We start from the raw sequence: 24,602 nt of genomic DNA, 5'->3' as shown, positions 1-24,602 counted from the left end.
TGTGTCAAAAAACAAAAAACAAACAAAAAAAACCAACCAAACAAACAAAAAACACAACAGTAATTTATTCTCTCCCAGTTCTGGAAGCTAGAAGTCTGAAATCAAAGTCCTAATAGGGTCTTGTTTTCTCTGGGGACTCTAGGAAAGAATCCTTCCTTGCCTCTTGTAGCTTCTGGTGGTGGCCAGCACCCCTCGTGCTCCTTGGCTTGTATGTGCATCTCTCCAGTCTCTGCCTCCATCAACACATGGTTTCTTCCCCGTGAGTCTACATTCCTACATCTCCAGGTCTCCATCTTATAAGAGCCCATTCGGGCTGGGCACGGTGGCTCACGCCTGTAATTCCAACACTTTGGGAGGCTGAGGTGGGTGGATCACTTGAGGTCAGGAGTTCGACACCAGCCTGATCAACATGACGAAACCCCGTCTCTACTAAAAATACAAAAATTAGCCGGGCATGGTGACAGGTGACTATAATCCCAGCTACTCAGGAGACTGAGGCAGGAGAATCAATTTAACCCAGGAGGCAGAGGTTGAGGTGAGCTGAGATCGCACCATTGCACTCCAGCCTGGGCAACAGAGTGAGACTCTGACTCAAAAAAAGAAAAGAAAAAAAAATAAAAATGAAGAACCCAGTCATTGGTTTTAGGACTGCTCCAATCCAGGATGACCTCATTTTAACTTGATAACATCTGCAAAGAACCTATCTCTAAATAAATTTACATTCACAGGTACGGGGGTGGGAAAAGCTAGGACTTCAACATATCTTTTCTGGAGGCCTCTATTCAACCCACGACAAGGAGTTAATACCAATCTTAGCTTAAGCCAATTTGAATGGTGTTTCTATTAGAACCAAGAGAGTGCTGAATCTCCCGCTTATTTCCTAGGGTAATCCTAAAATAGGATTCTCTTAACATGTCTCTAAAGGAAGTAATTCCTTCCTCACTGTTTCTCCCTTCCTAGAGTCTCCTTCCTTTGTTCTCGAGGTGTGCAGATCCATTCCACCTGGCCAGTCTTTCAGGATCCTCCCAATATGGCACTTCCTCCAACAAGTGTTTGCTTCTCCTCTTAATATCTGTAACTACTTTTCTCTCTAGCACTGTCTTGGCTATCATTCTCTGCCCAGAAATGTACACCTGCCTTTTTGTGAGTAGGAATATGCGACTTATCTCCCTGACAGATGATACATTTCTGTCCTTGCCTTTGTCCATAGCCTCTTCTCTCTGCCAGGCACATGGGTCACAGAACCCATCATGAAGCTGGTCCTCCACCCCGGCAAGTCAGCCCCATATTTCATTACTTTGTGTTCAATACATATCTATATATTTTTTTGACATGGAGTCTCACTCTGTCTCCCAGGCTTGAGTGCAGTGGCGCAATGTAGGCTCACTACAACCTCCGCTCGCTGCAACCTCCACCTCCTGGGTTCAGGTGATTCTCCTACCTCAACTTCCCCAGTAGCTGGGAGTACAGGCATGCACCACCACGCCCGACTAATTTATGTATTTTTAGTAGAGATGGGGTTTTGCCATGTTGACCAGGCTGGTCTCAAACTCCTGACCTCAGGTGATCCACCCACCTAGGCCTCCCACAGTGCTGGGATTACAGGCATGAGCCACCATGCCTGGCCTCAATACATTTTTGATTGACTGGTACTTGCAACTTTGTACAGGGATATGAGGGACCTTTGGGATCAGAGAGTGGATAGAGAAGACACAGATGGGATGAAGACTAGTCTGGAAGGAGCATGGAGACCATAAAATGATGAGCCTGGGAACTGTAGACATCACTGATCACCTGGAAATTGCACCTCTGTCTGCTATAAGCAAGTGTTGCATTTACGTGACCAATCTCTATTCCAACTCTGGTAAGAAGCACTGTGGTTTTTCTTCAGGGAGCTGTCTTTCCCCTGTTGTGGTTCCATATTGTTAGCATTGCACTGGCTTCATATCAGCACTTCAGGGACTGGGGTACAATTCAGGCCAGGTTGATCAACATCCCACACGCCCTTGCCTGGGGTCTAGGGGGATTCAGTTTAGTCAATGGGTCTCTTGGGAAAGGGGGCAAGTGACCCATAACATCAGAGATAGGTCCACCTAAGAAATGGGCTTAAGTTAGGATTACTTGGGAAGAGAAACGATCTTTCTACCAGAACTGTGAATTGGTAGAAGGTATGACTAACACTGTTGATGTCTGCCTCACTGCTTCACAAGGCAAGCCAAACCCAAGGAAAGTAGAAAAGCAGAAGCGGAATCATGGTGGGTGGAGGTTTCCTATGGAATCATTTCAGGACCTGGATCCATGTGTACCTGAAGTCAGTAGTCTTACATGCTTGTTTAAGATTCTGTCACATAAACCGAATTTCTTCTCTTTCTTTTCTTTTCTTTCTCCTGTTCTTTCTTTCTTTTCTTTTTTCTCCCATCTTCCTTCCTTTCTTCCTCCCTCCCTTTTTCTTTTTTCTTTCCTTCCTTTCCTTTTTCTCTTTCTTTTCTTTTTCCTTCCTTCCATCCATCCGTCCTTCCTTTTCTCTCTCTCCCTCTCTCTCTCTTTCTCCCTCTTCTCTCTCTCTCTCTCCTCCCTCCCTGCCACCCTTCCCCACCACAATATTTGTATGGTTATTTTATATTGGATGTATATTTATATTGGATGTATATTTCTCCACTGGACTCTAAGCGTTATGGTGGTGGATTATAAGAAATGATTATATTTCAATGACCTTTGTATTTCCAAAAGCTCGTAAATAGAAACTAAATAAAAGATAAGTATCTATTTCTAGCTAATGTTACCTTAGCCTCCAATACCAGTATAATTAGGTGAGATGGACCTACGGTCTTTGAAACCGAATGTGATTAACAACTATCGGATAGGTTCACCTATTCCAAATAATGTCAGAAACATTTGGTACAGTGCACAAGTTAACATATGACCAAGCCATTTAAAATCAGCTGTTCGATATTGATATTTCGCGTTATCATCCTATCTACTTAGTAGTCGCAACAGTTTTTAAAGGCAACTTGGCATGTGAAAATGCAGTCTGAATGTAAAATGGCACACAACAATTTCATGAACTCTTATAATTACTGGGATACGCTGATTCGATGGAATACTACTCCGTCATAAAAAGGAATGAATTAATGGCATTCACAGCAACCTGGATGGGACTGGAAACTGTTATTCTAATTGAAGTAACTCAGAAATGGAAAACCAAACATCGTATGTCCTCACTCCTAAGTGGGAGCTAAGCTATGAGGATGCAAAGGCATAAGAATGATATAACGGACTTTGGGGACTCAGGGGGAAAGGGTGGGGAGCAGGTGAGGGATAAAAAAAACTACAAATTCGGTTCAGAAGAGGAATCTGAGATGCAGAAAGACTAAGGAACTTGCCCAAACTCAGTCCTAAATTCCTTCCTAGATGCATCCCAACAGACTTCCCTATTCTTCTATTATGTCTTACTTTCTAATGTTCAAATATCAAATTAATAAAATGATGTTTGAATATGAACATGAATATTTCTCTTTTCCATGCAAATTTTAGACATGGTCAAAATATCTTATAAGATGTGTTTTTATTAAACATTGTATCAATTACTATTCCATGGACCTCTGACACAAGTGTATTCATCGTTTTTAATGGCTGCATAATACTCTATCATGTTCTGTGCTCAGCATCATAAGCCATTACCTTAAGATTAAGCATTTAGGTTGTTGCCAATATTTTGACATTGCAAGTAAAATAACAAGGGTGGCTCAGTCCAGGTGTCCTTTTGTTTCCATTCGACTGGAATAATAAGAAATAATGAATAAGATTGGGTCAAAAGAAATAATTATCTGGTTGTTCATAGGTATGAGTACTCTGGTTTTTAAATGACTTCTACCAAATTGCAACATCATGCCCAGTAAATAAGGAAACCAGTTATTTTTTGTTTTTGGTTTTTTTTTTTTTGAGATGGAGTCTCGCTCTGTCACCCAGGCTGGAGTGCGGTGGCACGATCTCCGCTCGCTGCAAGCTCCGCCTCCTGGGTTCACACCTCTCTCCTGCCTCAGCCTCCAGAGTAGCTGGGACTACAGGCTCCCGCCACCATGCCCGGCTACTTTTTTTTTTTTTTGCATTTTTAGTAGAGACAGGGATTCAGCGTGTTAGCTAGGATGGTCTCGATCTCCTGACCTTGTGATCCACCCACCTCGGCCTCCCAGAGTGCTGGGATTACAGGCGTGAACCACCGTGCCCGGCCATAAGGAAACCAGTTTTATAGCAACATCACCAATATGGGAAAAGGTAGTATTCTTATTTCATGTTAACCTGGCTAATTTTAGTAGATAGAGATTGGTATATTATATGGTTTTAATTTGCATTTTCATACCACTATCAAGGAAAGGAATTTACCGTGTGTTTAAGTCTACTTATGCTTTCTTTGGGGGTATGTTTTCTGTTATATCCTTAGCTCTTATAATTTTATGATTTCTTTATGAAAACATTCCAGTCATGGTGCAAAATTAACATTTGTCAACTTATGAATTGATGAATTCAATCAACATGAAAACTCAATCTGAATAGATCAAATTAAAAATACATATGTTTGGCTGGGAGCACTGGCTCACCCCGGTAATCCCAGCACTTTGGGAGGCCAAGATGGAAGGACTGCTTGAGCTCCGGACTTGGAAGTCAGCCTGGACAACATAGGGAAAACCCCGTCTCTACAAAAATTAAAAAAAAAAAAACATAGCCAGGCATAACGGTGCGCTCCTGTGGTTCCAGCTACTTGGGAAGCTGATGTAGGACGATCACACTGAGTAAGTACAACATGCCCACTTGGTACTATATAACTACTTGTGCCCAGGAGGCTGAGGCTGCAGTGAGCCATGATCATACCACTGCACTCCAACGTGGACACTAGAGCAAGGCCCTGTCTCAATATATAGAGATACATAGACAGATAGATAGACAGACAGACATAGATTTTCCTTACTGTAAGTTAGGGTGCTATTTTGACAGGTGGACTTGAAGTTTGTCAGTTACTCCTTTGACTTGATTCTCCATATACCATGGGTCGGTTACTTAGGATGATAAGTGCCGTCTACCTCCCTGGCTCCATCAGATCTGCCTGCCTGGCTCAGGGTGAGCATTTGCTTTTCCACTGTGCTCCCTTAACCAAAAGCTAGAAGTCCTTAAGCTTAGGACCTTTTCTATTCTGAAGGGTCTGTCCTCCAAAGCACCCAGAAAACCTTTCAGTTGAAAAGGAAATATAAAATTTGCTAAGAGGGTAGATCTTAAGTGTTCTCACCACACTCACACACACACGCAAAAGAAAAGAAACAAAAGAAAAAATAGCAATATATGAGGTGATAGATGTGTTAATTCACTTGATTCTAACGACTTTTTCATAATGTATATGAAAATCAAAACATCAAGCTGTATATCTTAAACATATAATTTTTACTTGTCAATCATACTGCAATCACTCTGGAAAAAAACAAAGAAAATATGAAAAACCTCTGGCTGATCTGCAAATTCTGATAGCTGTTAGTTTAAAATGGCCACAGTAAAAAGATCACACAGTTTTTATGACTTTCTGCAAAAATAAATCCTAACCCAGAATTGCCCAAAAAGCCTTGTAACTTGATAAAAAGAAGCTCAATATAAGAAGTGAATTGGGTGAGTGTGTTCATGTGATAGACAAACGCACACACATGGGCATGGTTTCCCACTCCACCCTTGAATTCTGTTGTTATTGCATCACGTTCCATCACAAATTTTTCCAGCAACCTACTTGCTGAGATGGATGGCATAATCGCTGGGTTTTCTGACCTTGATCAACACGAAGAAAATTTCAGCTGAACTGTGCAAAAGTGCTGGGAAAACATAAATCACATTTGGACAGGGCATGCTTTCTATCTAAAGTGTGAAGTCACCCAATCACACATCAAGAAGTGGGATAATAAAACCCACCAACTGAAGAGAAAGAAAAATTAATTAACGTTCACTCCACTCATCACAAAAAAGCCATTGCCATCTTTTTAGAAGAGATGACAGAACAATCTTTGAAAAATAGCTCTGTGCTTGATTAAGCATTTCCTAAATGCATTCTAATTCAGAGTTTAAAGAAAGAAGTTTGCTAAAAATTACACAAAAGAATAGACTTGCTTCTTTTAAGTAAAGTAAGTGGCACATGCAAATAATAGCTATAATTAATGATATTAAAATGTAAGCAATTCAGCCCCAATTAATACAAAATTGCAAAGAGATGACAAATATCATCATAGACAAATCACACTTTTAAAATTAAGGCATCAAAACATAACCCTAGTTATATGAGGATGACATCATATGAACTGCTACCATAATGTAATCAACAGAGAAGGCTTCTCAAGCACCTAGGAAAGGGTGGCTACCCATGCCTGATATAAACCTCTTATTTGCTAAATTATCTTTAAGCCATGCACTATCCATGAAAATAGCAGTGCCTTGTTAAGCTGCAAATCCATAACATAAGGAAAACAGGCATGCCCCTAAGAACAGAAGCATATTTGGGCTGAAACACACAACACGTGGCTTTGTATCACTCCTCAGTTGCCAGATTCTGTGCCAGGAACAACTAAACTATATCTGGCAGGTGCCCTGTGGCTCTCACTCTTCCACCCTTGGCAGGCATCACTAATCAATCATGCACTCTTTCTGGGAGAACCCACATGCCACAATCTCAGACTCCTCATCAACAAGGTGTTCTGTGCAGCCACAATCAATATGACTTGACACCAGAGATTCAGTCTGTTTCCAATCCCTGGTCTGCACCTTTACTTATGCTCTCAACTCTATACTCTTTCACTCAGATTGAGAAGTAGCTACAGGATACACAAAACTCTAGACAGGTAATTGAGGGTTTGGTATCCAGTTTAAGCTTTGTAGTTTACTTTGCTATTATCTTAACTTGTCCTAGATGTACACTCTCTGATCTCACTAGGAATCTAAGAAACAGAGTCAAAGATTTAAAAAAGAGTAGGAAGAAAGCAGATTTAAGTGTAATAATCAGGCAGCTTGTACTTTTTTTTTTTTTTTTTTTTTTTTTTAGTTTTTTAGAGATAGGGTCTTGCTCCGTCACCCAGGCTGGAGTGTGGTGGTACGACTATAGGTCACTGCAGCCTTGAACTCCTGGGCTCCAGAGATCCTTCTCCTTAAGCCTTTTGAGTAGCTGGGACTACAGGCATGCACCATCATGCCTAACTATGTGGCTATATTTTTTTCTTCAGTTTTGCAGAAATGGGGTCTATGTTGCCCAGGCTCATCTCAAACTCCTGAGCTCAAGTAATCCTCCCACTTGTGTCCAAAAAGCGCTGGGATTCCAGGCATGAGCCACCGTGCCCAGCCAGCTTGCAGTTATTCAAGGTGCATCCTGTACCTAGCCAAGATGATAAGTACCCTCAGTGTAAGAGTTCATTGAGTCCCATAGTGACCCCAGAAAATATTCTCTCCTCCTCTCCCTTTTATATAACAGCTTGAGCATCTGAGAGGTTAAATAACCAGGAAACCACCAAGCTGGGGTTCAAAGCCAGGCCTTTTAGAATCCTAAGCTGAAGCTCTTAGCCACACGATTACACCTGGCATTCTTTAGACGAGCTTCCCAAAGCCAGCTTCAAGGGTGACTGAAGGTGTATGAGACCAATAGCCCGATCTACCTCAGTGCTTTTCATTACACTCTCTGGGCTACCACTGTGTCCATGGCACTGCTGAGGGTGCCCAGCAGCTTCTCATCATCTGTCATTTAGGTTTCCGGCCCATCAGAGGCTAATTTAACTCAACACCACATTCATTTTAGAAGCTCTGCGACTTTTTACCTGCCTCCCTCTCCCCCAACCCACCACCACCCTCAAATTTCCCAAAAATAAATGAAAGAGGAAAGCACGACTAACATCTCATTTCCAACGTTTAGTAAAAGAGTTAACCTGTGAATCAAATATAAAAGGCAGGTGCAGAGACCCATCCTAGAGTCAGAAGCCCTTGCCTACAAAAATAACTGTCAGCTGTGCTGGCAAGTGAGGCACTGCTTGGAACCGTGAGCATTTTGATGGTTCTGTGGAGCAGACTCATTGAGGACCCCGAGATAATACCTTAGGCTGAGTAATTGGGAGGAAATTAAATGCAGAGATATATCACGGGATGACATTTAGCAGTGGCCCAGGTTTTTTCTGTTATGTTGAGGGTTTTGTTGCAATAACTCTCATAAGTCACCGTTTACCTGTGCGTCAGGCCCTGAGCATGTGGAGCATAGAAGGGACATATTTTCTTCTTCCTGTGAAGCATGCTTGGAAGAGGCAGTACAGCCTAGAGGTTAAGAGTCAAACAAAGACTTCCTGGGTTTGAATCCCACCTCCACAGTTACCACCTGGGTGACCTCAGTCACATGATTTTTTTTTTGGAGACAGAGTCTTACTCTGTCACCCAGGCTGGAGTGCAGTGGTGTGATCTCAGCTCACTGTAACCTCTGCCTTCCAGGTTCAAGTGATTCTCCTAACTCAGCCTCCCGAATAGCATGGCTAGGATTATAGGTGCCCACTACCACACCTGGATACATTTTGTACTTGTGGTAGAGACAGGGTTTCATCATGTTAGCCAGGCTGGTTTCAAACTCCTGACCTCAGGTGATCCGCCCGCCTCGGCCTCCCAAAGTGCTGGGATTATAGGCATGAGCCACTGTGCTCGGCCTCAGTCACATGCTTCAACTCCTCCTGTATTAGTCTGTTTTCACGCTGCTGATACAGACGTACCTGAGACTGGATAATTTATAAAGAAAGAAAGGTTTAATAGACTCAGAGTTCCATGTGGCTAGGAGGTCTCATCATCATGATGGGAGGCAAAAGGCATGTTTTATATGGTGGCAGACAAAGAATGAAAAACAAGCGAAAGGGGTTTCCTCTTATAAAACTGTCAGATCTCGGGAGACTTATTCACTACCATGAGAACAGTGTGGGGGAAACCATACCCATGATTCAATTGCCTCCCACCAGGTACCTCTCACAGCATGTGGGAATTATGGGAGCTCCAATTCAAGATGAGATTTGGGTGGGGACGTGGTCAAACCATATCACCTCCTTCCCTCATTTTTCTCATCTGTAACATGGGGATAAATATTCTATCTGTCTTAAAGAATCTTTCTAAGGATTCAATAATAGAATATGCATAAAGTACTAAAAAACGGTCTATGGCATCTAGTAAATCCTCAATGCAAGGTAGTTGCTATTATTATTATTATTCATTTTCCTTTCTAGAAAAAAAAATAACAGTAAAGGTTTCATTAGGTGACACTCCTTTTTTTTTTTTTTTTTTTTTTTTTTTTTGGGGATAGAGTTTCACTCTTGTTACCCAGACTGGCATGTGATGGCACAATCTCAGCTCACTGCAATCACCGCCTCCCGGGTTTAAGTGATTCTCCTACCTCAGCCTCCCAAGTAGCTGCAATTACAGGTGGCTGTCACTACTCCTGGCTAATATTTTTTTTTTATATTTTTTATTTTTAGCAGCGATGGGGTTTCACCATGTTGTCCTGGCTGGTCTCCAACTCTTGACCTCAGGTAATCCAGCCACCTGGGCCTCCCAAAGGGCTGGCATTATAGGCGTGAGCCACCGTGCCCAGCCCCCTCCCTCATTTTTTAGTCCATTTAAGTCATTTAGCTGGACCCCATCCCACTGCTGGGGTGGCTGAGGGAAGACAAACAAGAGGGATATTGCCCTTTATAGCTAAGTGACACCTGTTAAGCCACATCCAGGAACTGTACTAAGCCACTGAAAAAGAAGCTCCTTTTCTCCACAGGTGGGAGTTAATACAGCTGGTGGTTGCCGTCCTTAGCATCTAGTGAAATTAAAGTGCCAGCATCCAGCTATGCTGAAGACAGTCCCACTTTACTTATAACTGTCACTTATTTTTCTCCTTAGGCTAGTCTGACTTCATTTTCTATGACAATTGAAAATGCCCTGACTAATGCGGCACACAAGAACAGTGCATGGGATGCATGATTTACAAACAATGTCTGTCCCTGTTTTATAGACGATGCAGCTGTGGACAGACAGGAATGTGACTTTTCCAAGGTCTGCCAGCTGGTGAAGGGGCAGAACCAGGATTGAACTCCAGATCCGTTTGACTGCAAAACTGTACTACCTTGCCTTTTGAAATAAATTAGGAGGAGTGAACAAAACTGCTGAGGATTTCTTGGCAGCAACCCATCTCCACCAACTGAATATCTCCAGAACTGACTTCCATCCCTGCCTATCTGTGGGTTCTGAACACGCAATTTCAGACGCTGGATTCATAATCTCTGCTATTGCCTGGTCCCCAGTCTCAGTAAAAATGATGTCGAATCTCACTGGTGGTGGGCTACATGCGCAGCTGTCTCTCGCACAGCCCTGCTTCTCAGCAGAGAAAAAGGACACAATGAGATCTACTTGTGGTATATGTATCACATCCTACCAAGATCCCATCCACAAGTTCTTACTGAGCAAAGGAGCTGAGGCAGATCTGTAGATACAAGATGATTTGCTGACGCTAGATGACCGCGCACATTTCTTTGACCAGAGATAGTAGGACCAGGGGTGAGGTGTTGCCCTAAACAACAGGCTGGCTAGTGGCTATGCATTAGTTTGGAATGAGAGCCATGCCCAAGAGGAATGAGGGTTACTAATCTGAAGATGACTGACAGTTTTAGGGAATTTGCATAGGATGTAAAATGCAGAATGAACAGAAAAGCCAAGCGACACAGCAAAAAGCTTTGCTGGTGTTAGATCTCTTTGTCCCATTCCTTGGCTAGAGATGGCTGGACCAGAAGGGAACTGACAGAAGTCTGAAAGGTCATACATAAACATGATCTATGAGCAAGTAGACTCCATAAGACAAAGAAACTGTCTTTACACACCTGACCATTTCTCATGGTGATATCACAGTCCATGTGACACAGATTTCATTCTATATTAAAGGACATAATACTCTTCCTGGTCATAAGGTTTCAGGTGGATTAGCCTTTGCCTGCTTTGAGCTTTATCTCTAGCCACTTTTCCCACTGCTGCCTGAGCCCCAGCTACACTGACGTGTATTCAGTTCCTTAGTCATGCCATGCTCAACCTCCAGACTCCCTCCTCTGCACCTGGCCCAGGGTGCTCTCCACCCCATGTCCCTTCAGACTCAAACTCAAATACCCTTCCTCAGGGATGCTCTAATTTTCATTTCCAAAGATTCCAGGAATTTTGGAGCTTCTTCCATTTTAACGTGTATGCCTAATGGCCTTAAACAAAGGACATTGGAAGCAGAAAAGAAATCCAATCCCCAGGGGACTCTGTGAGTCTCATCCAGATGGGCGCTCACGGCAGCCTCTGCCCTTATGTGCCTTAAGTATCTTCGCTTTGGTCTTTGAAGGGAAACTCCTTCATGAATACTCCCCATTCTAGAAAGAGGCCCTTCCAGGAAGGAGTGAACCTTCTCCTCCGTCTTTGTTCTGCTATCAGAAGTGCAGAGATCTAGTCCACTCCTATTCCCAGGGGCAAGAGACTGGCACTAATAGAAACAAATCCTGCTGGCTATGTCATGCTCATATGCAACCTCACTGGCATATAAGCCCTAAACCAGGAGATCAATCCATTGTCAGTGTTGATCAACTCCTTTCTTCTTCCTCATGGCAGCAAACTATACACAAATACTTAAGCTGAGCCATCTGTGACAAGTTCCTGGGTGGAGACATTCATGACACCCATCCATTGTCAGTAAGTCATGTGGATAGGACTTATCCGGTCTCTTGAAAATGCAAACCTTCCTCTTCCCCATCTCCTACATGGCTCTAGTTCAGACCCATCCTCCAGTCTGCCTTCCACCCTGGACTCCTGTGTCCATCCCTGCCCACTTCTGGTTCCCTCCTGCACCCAAGGAGAGTTTGAAACTTACAAAATGCAAACAAGAAACTCTCCCCTGAATGCAAACCCACCAGTAGAAAACAGTGTTTCCTACGCTTCAGTTATGTGCGATCCATACTCACAATTTTTACACATTCATGTGCTTTTCTTTAAATTGTTTCTGTTCTCAATAAATGTTTTACGAGTCTATGGGAGTATTTGTTTTAAAGAAAAGAAATAGCTCGTTGAAGTAAACAAAAAGAGCAGAAAGAACAGTATTTTTTTGTCATATGTAGAAAGTAACTCTAATGCCAAAGTAAAACACTGTCATTCAGTTATAGCCAGATGCCAGAATTGCCTGTCAGGGGCTCTGGGTCCCTTGGTTAAAAAGGTAGATGATCAAATGTTTGAGTCTTTTAGGTTTTTTTTCTTTTTTTTTTTAACCAACCACCAAATTATGTCTTTGATGTAGTCTCAAGGTCTGAGAAATAGTTGACAAGGAAATAACTTCCCTACTACGTGATTTGATACCATATCCATGAACTGCCTGAAGGTACCTCATTTGCCACCTGAAATCTAATCTAAGTGTTTCAACACTTGTACAATACCAGCCTGCAGGAAAATGTGTTCCTCTTCTATTCCACATCTCTATTTTTTCTCCCTAACTGTATTGAGATAAAACTGAAAAACAAAAATTGCATATATTTAACAGATACAATGTGACCTGTTGATACATGTGTACATTATGAAATGATTACTACTACCAAGCTAATTAACATATCCATCATCTCACATACTTGTGTGTGTGAGAACACTTGAGATCTACTCTCTTACCACATTTCAAGTGTAAAACACATTAATTAAACTCTAATCACTGTGCTGTACATTAGTTATCTATAACTTAATCTTATGATGAGGGTTTGTATCCTTTGACCAAGATCCTCCCTTTTTTTCACCCCCCAGTCCCTGGCAACCACCATCCTACTCTCTGCTTCTGTGAGTTTCACTTTCTTAGATTCCAGGTAAAAGTGAGCTCATGTAGTATTTGCCTTTCTGTGTGTGGCTTACTTCACTTCACCTAATGTCCTCTAGGTTCATCTATCTTGTTGCAAATGGCAGGATTTCCCTTCGTTTCAATGGCTAAATAATATTCCATTGTAGAACTCCCTTGATGTTAAAATGGACATTCTTATATATCCTTATAGCCATTATGCACAACAGTATAGAGGTCCTTCAAAAAATTAGAAGTTGAACTACCAAATAATCCAGGCATCCCGCCGCTAAATCAACATTTCAAAGAGACAGTTGCATTCCCATGTTCATTCTGTCACACATCACAAGGAAGGGGCAACCCAGCCCTGTGATTTCTCAGGGTCCTGGCCGACTTCACCTTGCTCGAATCAAAGTGTTCAGCTTCCTGCATTCACCCAGGGCCAGTCTCTGGGTCTTTCTCTGGGCACCATCCCCAGTTCTTATTCCCCTGCTGACTTTCACTTTGGCTGGGTTCTTCATACTAGTTTAAGTACCTTCTTGGTGCTGTGTAACTCTGGCCCCATCCAGTAAAGATTTGCCATCTGTGGGGACAGAGGATTGACACAGAACCCTAATGCATTGGCCTGATAAACTATTCCCTCCATAACCTACCTACTCACTGCTGTAGTCTCTCCTTTAGCCAATCTCAGACACAGACACTGGACTTGCATTCACCATAAACATACCATGTTCTCTACACCGTCTTGTCCTCGCCATGCTGTTCCCTCTGCCAGGAGGGCCTTTCATAGACCGACAGAGCCTGGAATTAGGCACATGGGAGCTCTTTCTAACCCACTGAGAGTTAGCTTTCAACACTCAAGTCTTGTAAGTCTCTTGAAACTTTTCTGCATGTGTGCTTCATTTGGATTGCTCATAGTAAGTTAAAAATCAGTGGTATTACAGGAAAATTCAGATTGGCTTAGAAAACAGCAATACTGAATCTATATTCCACATGGCCACATTTAGCTGAATAACAGCTCCCAAGATATGAAGGTATCACCTTCCAGGTCGCTGCAGTACATAGGACTTCACGTTAAAGACAATCACCCCTCTGCCTCTTCATTAATTCATTATTTCCTACCTGGACTTCGCAGGCAGGTGCATTTGTATTTCCTGACCTACACCAAGGATCCTCTTCCTTTGTGAAATATTTCCAAGGCCTACTAGGTCCCATTGGTTGCATGCTCCCCTGAGATCCCCTAAGACTTTCCAGGGCCTCATTTGATAAAATAAATGTAATTATAAATGACATGGTAGGCCTGTAGGTGTGGATACCAGCAAAAACAACAGCAGCTACAGTTAATCCAGTTCTTATTTTGTGCCATGTATTATATAAAATGATTTGCAGTATTATGAATTTCTCAAGCCAATATTTCAAGCAGATTGTATCACTTCCAATTTACAGATAAGCAGATGAAGATATATGCAGGGTAAGAAAGCTTCTCAAGGTCACAGAGTTGCTATTTGGGAGGGCTGGGATTGAAACCCAGACATTTCAAGCTCCAAAGGCTATGTACAGACTCTGGAGTAAGAATCTCTGAGCTCAAATCGTGGCCTCATGATACATCCTGAATAATCTTGGGCAAGTGACTTAATTTGTCTGAGCTACTAACCATTACCTATGCAAGAATTACTTTTTTATGTTTATTTTTAGTTCTGGGGTACATGTGCGGGATGTGCAGGTTTGTTATATAAGTAATCGTGTGTCATAGTGGTTGGCTGCACCTATCAATCCATCACCAAGGTATTAAGCCCAGCATGCATTAGCTATTTTCCGTAATACTCTTTAAGCAAGAATTTCTTGCTTTTTTTTTTTTTTTTTTAAGATGAAGTCTCATTCTTATTGCCCAGGCTGAAGTGCAATGGCGAGATCTCAGCTCACTGCAACCTCTGCCTCCCAGGTTCAAGCAATTCTCCACCTCAGCTTCCCAAGTAGCTGCGACTACAGGCGTATGCCACCACACCCAGGAAATTTTTGTATTTGTGGTAGAGATGATGTTTCACTATGTTGGCCATGCTGGTCTCGAACTCCTGATCTTGGAGGCCGCCTCAGCCTCCAAAAGTGCTGGGATTACAGGCATGAGCCACAGTGCCCAGCCTCCCTAATACTCTTTAAGCAATAATTTCTAACCCTTGTATCTACTCTGCTGAAATTGCCAAACCTAGGAACCGAATCAGGTCTTTGGAAACTGAGGTCAGCACTCCAGTTCCAGTGCTACTGTCCCTCACCCTCAAAGCCAGAAGACATCTGACCACCCCACTGTTGGGTGCCAACTACTTCCCGGAAGGGCAGGCTTGTAAACACTGTGAAGAATCCCCACTGTGAACCAGCTAGAGCTGCAATGTGGGAGCTGAAAGCCTGCCCCATATTGAAAACCGTAAGCAGGGTAGTATTGAAACTAAGAGCACAGACTCTGGAGTAAGAATCTCTGAGCTTAAATCCTGGTCTCATGCTTGAGTGATCTCAGGCAAGTCACTTAAATGTGCCTGAGCTTCCTTTATTTTACCTGTAAAACAGGGGAAATGATGGTACTTCCACACCACAGCTGTTTTAAGTATTCGGCGGTACTTAAGATACCTGATCTGGAAGAAGAATTGTAAAAAGATGAGTTCAGAACTCTCAGTGTTAAACACCGCACGAAAGCTATCTCCCAATCGCAGCTTCCACTGGACCCAATCTGAAAGTCGCCATAACTTGGAAAACCACTCAAACTCCTTTCATGCGATTTTATAGCAGATCTGAAACTGTTTAGCTGCACCAGGCCAGGCGATAAGTGAGAAGAGGAAGCCCTGTCTGTGTTTATAACCTCTGACAAATGGGCTCTCTTCTCCTCTTGACAGATTCTCCCCTTGACTGATCCATCAGCCTCTCCTCTCATCACCTGAATCTCAGTCTTTATAATAGTATTGAAATTCAGATGGATTTTACACCACAAATAAAAATGAATTTAAATGCTTCAGTGCCCCAGCAGAAACACCGGTACTGTAAATGTCAAACGCATCAGGTTTTGTGAGGCCATACAGCCGCTCCAAGTGATGGGTTACCTCCCGTCACCTTTGCTAAATCTGCATTAGCTCCATAACGTTCACCTGCAGGAGGAAAAACAAAAACAAAAACAAAAAAACCTGTGCTCCTGCTTCCTATTAAAGGGTGAAAAACTCCACCATCCCTTAGGATCTCCCTAGGACACCCTCTGAGAGAGTTTAAGCAATGGCCAGAAACCATCCAAGCAGGTACATTCATAGGGGCTCTGCTAATTGGCGGGCTTGGAAGTGAAAGAAAAACATAAAGCCACACTCCAATACACATTATGAATTTCCCCATAAACAGCCAGGCAAGGTTTTCCAAATGGCAATTAGTTTCCTGTCAGCCTGAGAGAAAATAGGCGTCTGGGATAAAGAAAAATAGAAAAACAGGAGAGGATAAAAATTCTTTTATTCTATGAAGAGTCTCAGATCGAGCCCAGACTGTGTGCAGATAAAGAAGAACGATTTTATTGCTCTACATCAAGATGAGGGCTCTCGGCCGGGTGTGGTGGCTCATGCCTGTAATCCCAGCACTTTGGGAGGCTGAAGCAGGCGGATCACAAGGTCAGGAGTTCAAGATCATCCTGGCCAACATGGTAAAACCCCACCTCTACTAAGAATACAAAAATTAGCCAGGCAGGAGGCTGAGGCAGGAGAATCGCTTGAACCCGGGAGGCGGAGGTTGCAATGAGCTGAGATCACGATCACACCACTGCAATCCAGATTTGAGACAGAGGGAGACTGTTTAAAAAAAAAAAAAAAATGAAGGCTCTCTTCCACTCTTGAAATTCACCGTTTATCTTCTATCATGATATCTGGTCTACGATTCAGTGGGAAAATCATTCATCTCAAGATAATCGGCCCCATTGAAAGGAAGAGAATGGGAATGAGGCACAATTTGGAGAGGCCCCGTAGGACTCCATGGAAAACCTAAGATTTTGTCTTTTCTAAAATTCTTCTATCAAGAAGATATTCAACAATATACATAGCTATAGATCGAGGTACACAAATATATCCATATATATGGAATATCTGGAAACGAAGTAGACAGAAAGCTGGGGGAGGTGAAAGAAAAATAAAAAATAATAAAAAATAAAGTGATTCTTGAGAAGCCATCACATCCTATAGGGGTTCTGTGAAGCTCCCTTAACTAAAGTAAAATAAAATAAAATAAAATGAAATGAAATAAAATAAAATAAAATAAAAAGAGCTTTAAAGAAAGCACCACCAGTTCTCTTTCAGAGCTCTCAACAGTAGTAAAAATCCACATAGGCCAAGAGGGTGCCGCTTCAGAGACAGGTTTACTTATTATTTTGGCACCTCTGCCATCTCTTGTCACTTCAATTGCACTTTATCAAATTACTGATTTTGCCGGAAGCATTTGGGTTAAATGGAGAGGGACATGCACACACACACGTGCGTGAGCAACTGTCATCACTCCAGTGGTGAAATTTCCTAAACTACACATCAGTGTGGCAGAGGCACCAGAGTGCACTCCCAGAACCTGACGGCGATCACTCTGGCTGCCGCAGCCAATGGCTCCCTGTGTGGCCTCACACCATATCACCAAGCAGAGAGGGAGGGGGATGGAGCTCTTCTGCTGGGGTGAGGGGCACGCCACCCCTCAGGGATCATTAGCGTTTGCTTCTTGACTTTTCAATTAAGAGAAATGTCTCCCATATATAAAGCAACTTCCTAAAACCTCACTCCCAACGTCTTCTTAACAATTGTTAGAAACAGAGAAACTATAGCGTGAGTATAAGATTCACTGTATTACTGGGAATTTGAAGGAAGGAAAAAGAAGGAAGGAAGAAGGGAGGAAGGAAGGCGAGAAAGTGGGAAGGAAAGGAGGAGAGAAAAAGGGAAGGAGGAAAAGAGGAGAGGGGAGGAGAGGAAAGGGGAGGAGAGGAGAGGAAAGGGGAGGAGAGGAGAGGAAAGGGGAGGAGAGGAGAGGAAAGGGGAGGAGAGGAGAGGAAAGGGGAGGAGAGGAGAGGGGAGGAGAGGAAAGGGGAGGAGAGGAGAGGAAAGGAGAGGAGAGGAAAGGGGAAGAGAGGAGAGGAAAGGGGAGGAGAGGAGAGGAAAGGGGAGGAGAGGAAAGGGGAGGAGAGGAGAGGAAAGGGGAGGAGAGGAAAGGGGAGGAGAGGAGAGGAAAGGGGAAGAGAGGAGAGGAAAGGGGAGGAGAGGAGAGGAAAGGGGAAGAGAGGAGAGGAAAAGGGAGGGGAGGAGAGGGGAGGAGAGGGGAGGAGAGGGGAGGAGAGGGGAGGAGAGGAGAGTTGAGGGGAGGAGAGGAGAGGAGAGGAGTTACCTTGTTTAAAAGACTCTTTTTTTAAAAAAAGTCCTTAGAGAGTAAGACATTGAGAATTTTAACTGGGCATTATTTTTTCTTATCACTAAGATGCATCACCAATTAACTGCAACAAACTTTGGAAATTTATCTATCAGTCATATGAGGTCAAGTTTAGAAAAAAATGGGAAAACTCATCAGAAACAAGGCTTCATTTGACATTATTGACTCAATCCAACAATTTATGAAAAAACTAGAAGTGTGTGTGTGTGTGTGTGTGTGTGTGTGTGTGTGTGTGTATCTATTTTCCCCTTTCTTGGGAAGAGCTGAAATCACATATGAACAGTATGACCATTAATGATTTTTCCCACCAAGATGCATCACAGAGTAGCCAGAAACCAGGGCAGTTGCCATCATCATGATGTCTTAACCAAAGGCAGTTCGCATAGGTGGAGTGGAGCTTGGGTGGCTCTCCTTGCCCAGAGCTTACCCTGGCTGCTTATTTACCTTGTGCGTGATGGAGCTCAGGTTGTTCTAACAGCATCAGTTCCTATATTATCTTTCAAGCACTATTGGCAATTAAATTTTTAAAAAAGATACCGGACAAAACATGCTGATGAATTCCATAAAAGTCCAAGGGAAATGCAAATGACCTTTGGAAGCAGGTTGGGGAACATGCTTTCTAAACACTCTGACATGAGCAGAATGATTCGGCTGGGCAGAACATTGGTAGAAGACTTTGGACACACGCTTCACCTAAGCAGCAATTCCATCTGTCCAACTCACTAAATGCACACATGCATATAGCAGCATGCAAACACATGGTGAATGCAAACATGAATTGAAATTCCTTTGCCAGCAAACTAGAGCAACACAAAACTGCAAGCTGGGATCACGCAGATTGAATTGAACTTACTGTATCATTATTCTTCCCAATGTGAGGAGATTAACACTCCCTAAAATAATGTGTGGCAACTGCTTTTTATTTAAAAGCAAATTTTTGTTTTGAGAAGTCCTCCACCACCTTATTAATCAGCAGACATGCCCAAGTCATCATACAATCAGAGCTGAAAACCTCTGCTTGAAATAATAACCCATTTGACAATAATGGTACACTTGAAAGAAGAAACATCTTTCAAACTTGTGGAACGATGTCAAAAGTAGCCAGGAGGCATGTACTCTTAACTTGCTTATTTGACCTCTTTGGATCCAAGGCATACACAGGGTAAAATCTGATCTCCTCGGATGTGCTTTGCTGCAGAAATGTCTGTGAACTCTTGTCAATAAAAAGAGACTGTGAAAATATTAACAAACAATTGTCTAACGGTTGCTTTTCCTGAGGGGATTCACATTAAGTGTAGCAAAGAAGATAAATGGGTGAAGGGACTCTAAATATGTAGAAAATGGCATTGCCCCCTCCCCCCTTAATCTCAGATAGGACGCTGTTGCTCATATGAATGTGTTGTGATGGAAATTGAGGGCGAGCTCTTTTTTTTTTTTTTTTTTTTTTTTTTTTTGAAACGGAGGCTTATTTTGTCACTCAGGCTGGAGTGCGCTGGTGCAATTTTGGCTCACTGCAGTCTCCACCTCCAAGGATCAAGTGATTCTCCTGCCTCAGCCTCCCAAGTAGCTGGGATTACAGGCGCGTGCCACCACACCCGGCTAACTTTTCTATTTTTAGTAGATACGGGGCTTCCCCATGTTGGCCAGGTTGGTCTCTAACTCCTGACCTCAGATGATCCACCCACCTCTGCCTCCCAAAGTGTTGGGATTATAGGCATGGGCCACCACACCTGGCCGTGAGCTTTTTTTCAAGTGTATGAGTCAGATATATAGGGACACACCCTGGGAAGCCTAATATTATATATTCTATAATGTAAGTAATAATATAATTAATAATTATACATATGATACACACAATGAACGTCAACATCAATATTCAAGTTCAATGTGACAAGTGTTAAAGTATTTTCCTGAAAAGAAGGTTATGACTGAAACAGAAATCAGCACCACATTTTTTGTAAAATATTACAATATGCACTCCTCATGAAGCCATCAGAAGTAACACAGATTGTAAAGGAGTAAAATGACAAGCATTTTTAAGTCTGATTGTCTTTAAATATGTAATAGACCATGAATCACCTACAAACCATCATCGAGAGGGGCATGCCTTAAACACCTGGGTTCAATTCACAGAGTTCTTGTTTTGTTTGCAACCCTAAAAATGAAAAATATTGACTCACCTTTCTGTCTTCTATTTCCACGCAGGTATTGCAGTCTGCTTTGATATCCTGAGAAGAGAAGAAAAGAAAGGAAAGTGAGAGAAAGAACAGTAGTAGTCAGACTTATGGTCAGAGAACATTCAGTGGTGTTGTTGAAATGCCCTTTAAAATAATAAAGAGCTCATGCTCCTAATTGTTCTTCCTCGAGTCATTGCTCTTTATAGTGCTTTTTAGAGGTATATGCTGCGGTGTTTGCATTAGAGACATATGTATCTCATAAGTAAGTTTTATTACATGCAGATGTGGAATGTAGGCAAAGGCTATGGATCAGAGGTCATAGCAAAGAGGAACTGATGGCTCATAAAATAATCTGCCCTCCATACAATTGTTCACATCAGCAGAGACTGCCTTTAATATCTCTCCCATTCAAAATTTAGGATAGTCAGATATGTCTCACTTCAACACAAATTATCAGGATCTATTTTTTATCCTTCCAACCATCCAACCATCCATCCATTCATCTCCTCTCCATTCATTCATTGTTCCTCTACCCATCCATTCATCCACCCAACCAGCCATGCCCATTGATCTAATCATCCATTCATCCTCCATCCTTCCCCTATCCATCCACCCATCTATCCATTCATTGACCCACCCACCCTTCCTCTATCCATCCATCCATCCATCCATCCATCTTTCATCCATCCTCTATCCATCAATCATCTACTCACTCGCCCATCCACCCAAATTCATCTTTTTATCCATTCATCCATCCAGCCATCCACCCAGCTATCCCCATCTATCCAATCATCCATCTATCCTGCATCCTTCTCCCATTCATCCGTCTACTCATCCATCCACCCACATATCCATCCATCCACCCACATATCCATCCATCCACCCATTCATCTACCCACCCATCCATCCATCTATCCATCCTCTATCCACTCATCTATTCATCCATCCTTCCTTCCTTCATCTACCCTCCATTCATCCCTCCACCCACCCATTCATCCATCCATCCATTCATCCATCCATCCACCCATCCATCTACCATTCCACTCATCCAATCATTCATATTTATTGCAGACCTATGATTTTCTGCATTTTTTTCTTGTTGTCCTGGTACGAAAAGGTGAAACAAACATAATTCCTACCCTCAGGGAACTCATTAATTAGACAAAATGACAGACACAGTCCCACAAGCAATAGTGGCATTAATTTATTCAAATGGAAGATATTTATTTAGCAACTCTTGGCTGCTAGACCTTGCACTAGGCATGGAGGACTCAACAATGTAGAAGACACATGGCAGGCCCGCCCTGGTGATGCTTACATTCTTCTGGACAAGACAAGCATTAAACAATGCATATCACTTAATGGTATTCCAGAAAGAATATGTACTATGAAGAAAAATAAACCAAGGAGAAGGGGGTGGGAAATGCTGAGGGTAGGGGAATACGATGTTGATTTTTTTGAAAAAGTGGCAATTGAGAAAAGGCTTGAAGGAAGTTAGGGGGATGAGCCAAGTAGCCCACTGGGGAAGAGAACATCCCAGGCAAACGAAGAGCAAGTTCAAAGCCCCAAGGCGGAAATGCATTGGAAAGAGCCAAGCAAGAGGAAGGAGGCCACTGTGGTTAGAGGGAAGTAAGAGAGGAAAATAAAGGGGAATTAGATCACAGGAAGATGTTTACTTTATTTTGAGATCAGTGAGAAACCACTCAGAGTTTTATTACCTTATTGTGATAAAATACAATATCATTAACAATTTTACCATTGTAGGTGCACAGTTCTGGGGCATTACCCATTCAGACTGTTGTGCAACCATCACCACCCTCCATCTCCAGAATTTTTTCATTTTTCCACCTGTACCCATTAAACAATAACTCTTCACTTCCCCTCCCAGAGCCCCTGAAAACCACCTTCTGCTTTCTGTCTCTGTGGATTTTGCTACTCTAGACTCCTCTCATTGTATAAGTCGGCTAGGAATGCCATAAAAAATATTACAGACTAGGTGACTTCAACGACTGAAATTTATTTTCTTAGAGTTCTATGGGTGGAAGTTCAAGGTCAAGGCTCTCTCAGGGTTCCTGGTGAGGTCCCTCTTCCTGGCTTGTAGATGCCTCCTTCTCATGGTGCCTCACATAGCTGCTGCTCTATACTTTCTGAGAGAGAGAGAAAGGGAGACAGACCCATGGCTTTTTTTTTTCTTTCCTGAGACGGAGTCTAGCTCTGTCGCCAGACTGGAGTGCAGTGGCGAGATCTTGGCTCACTGCAACCTCCATCTCCCAGGTTCAAGTGATTCTTCTGCCTCAGCCTCCCGAGTAGCTGGGACTACAGGCACGCACCACAACCCCCAACTAATTTTGTATTTTTAGTAGAGACGGGATTTCACCATATTGGCCAGGATGCTCTCGATCTCTTGACCTAGTGATCTGCCCGCCTCGCCCTCCCAAAGTGCTGGGATTACAGGTGTGAACCACCGTAAGGTGTGGCCATCTTTCTTTTAAGGCCACCAATCCTATTGGATTAAGACCCCACCCTTATGACATCATTTAACCTGAATTACCTCCCTAAAGGCCTAATCTCCAAAACACAGTCACATTGGAAGTTACGACTTCACTATATGAATTTTAGAGTCATACAATTGAGGACTTCACACTTGCATAAGTGCAGTCATACAACATTTGTCCTTCTGTGCCTGGCTTATTTCACTTAGCATAATGTCTTCAAGGTTCATCCATGTGGTAGCATGTGTTAGAATTTCATTCTTATTAAGGATGAATAACATTGCATTGTATGGAGAGACCAAATTTGGTTTATCCATTCATAAGCGCCATCTGTGGATAGATATTTGGGCTGTTTCCACCTTTCGGCTATTGTGAATGATGCTGCTATGAACATGGGTGTGTACGTATCTATTCAACTCCCTGCTTTCAATTCTTTTGTGCGTATGCCCAGAAGTGAGATTGCCAAACCCCATGGTAATTCAATGTTTCATTTTTTGAGGAACCACCCTACCGTTTTCCACAGCAGGTGCACCATTTTACATCCCCACTAACAGTGCGCAAGTGTTCCAATCTGTCCACATCCTCATGGGCACTTGTGGGTTTCACTCAGGCATTATGAAGAGAGGACAGGCATGATCTGACTTCTATTTTAACAGAACCGGCAGTCAGGGGTTACAAATTTAAGTAGGGAGAAAAATTTGGGGGCTACCACAGGAGTCCAGGTGTGAGATGATGGTGGATGGATAAGGGTGTGGCAGGGGAAGGGGAGAGAAGTAGTCAGAGGCCAGATAAAATCAATGGGACATTTTTAAAGAAAGGATACAGCTTGGGAGAGAAAGATGGTGACCTGGGGCCGTTGCAAGGTCTGTAGCCTGGCCATGCTCTCCATGGAGGCAGGGAGGGTATGGGTGTGCAGGGTTGTGTAGGCGGTTACAAACATTAGGGGTTCCAGGCCAGATGTGGTGGCTCACGCCTGCAATCCCAGCACTCAGGGAGACTGACGCGGGTGGATCACCTGAGGTCAGGAGTTTGAGATCAGCCTGGCTAATATGGTGAAACTCCATCTCCACTAAACATACAAAATTAGCTGGGCGTGTTGGTGCACACCTGTAATCCCAGCTACTCAGGAGGCTGAGACAAGAGAATCACTTGAACCGGGAAGGCGGAGGTTGCAGTAAGCCGGGATCATGCCATTGCACTTCAGCCTGGGCAACGTAGTGAGACTCTGTTTCCAAAAAACAACCAACCAACCAATTAAACAAACAAAAAACATTAGGGACTCCATTTTGGTTAAGTCTGTAGAAATGTTGATTTTCTCACCAAGAGGCAGTGGGGTTTTCTCTGTGGATGCATCATTAGGAAAGGTTAATATGAGAAGCTGGTGATTTATTAGTAAACACAGCAAATTCTAGGTCCCTTTGAATCCAGAGTGGAACAAAAAGAGACAATATCATAAGGTGAAGACTCGTATAGCAAATATCTTGTTTTATGTAGAACAGACTGTTTTCCTATCAGTCAAGTGGGACTGAACCGGTGAGCAATGATTAAATACCTCTTTCGTGCCAGGAACTGTGCTTGGTGTTTTTCGTACCGCCTCTAAATTACCAACATTCGACAAAGTGGGTATTCCTTAGTTACTCTGTGGCATGATAATTGTGATTA

At 42.8% G+C, this 24,602-nt stretch overlaps 1 protein-coding gene across 23 annotated transcripts in view; it reads right to left on the bottom strand.

Moving 5' to 3' along the window:
* The window catches only part of RBFOX1 (RNA binding fox-1 homolog 1), a 2,477,231-nt gene that overhangs the window by 1,039,019 nt on the left and 1,413,610 nt on the right, over window positions 1-24,602 (bottom strand). For all 23 annotated transcript variants that reach the window (XM_054668820.1, XM_054668821.1, XM_054668819.2 and 20 more), the window contains one exon: window positions 20,452-20,499. In XM_054668820.1, coding sequence (XP_054524795.1) covers window positions 20,452-20,499 — 48 coding nt within the window. The remainder of the gene's footprint in view (window positions 1-20,451; window positions 20,500-24,602) is intronic.

The sequence above is a fragment of the Pan troglodytes genome, chromosome 18 (assembly GCF_028858775.2).
Source record: "Pan troglodytes isolate AG18354 chromosome 18, NHGRI_mPanTro3-v2.0_pri, whole genome shotgun sequence".
In the NCBI taxonomy this organism is placed as follows: domain Eukaryota; kingdom Metazoa; phylum Chordata; class Mammalia; order Primates; family Hominidae; genus Pan; species Pan troglodytes.
Note: the sequence above shows the minus strand (reverse complement) of the source record. Positions and strands in the feature narration are given on the sequence as shown.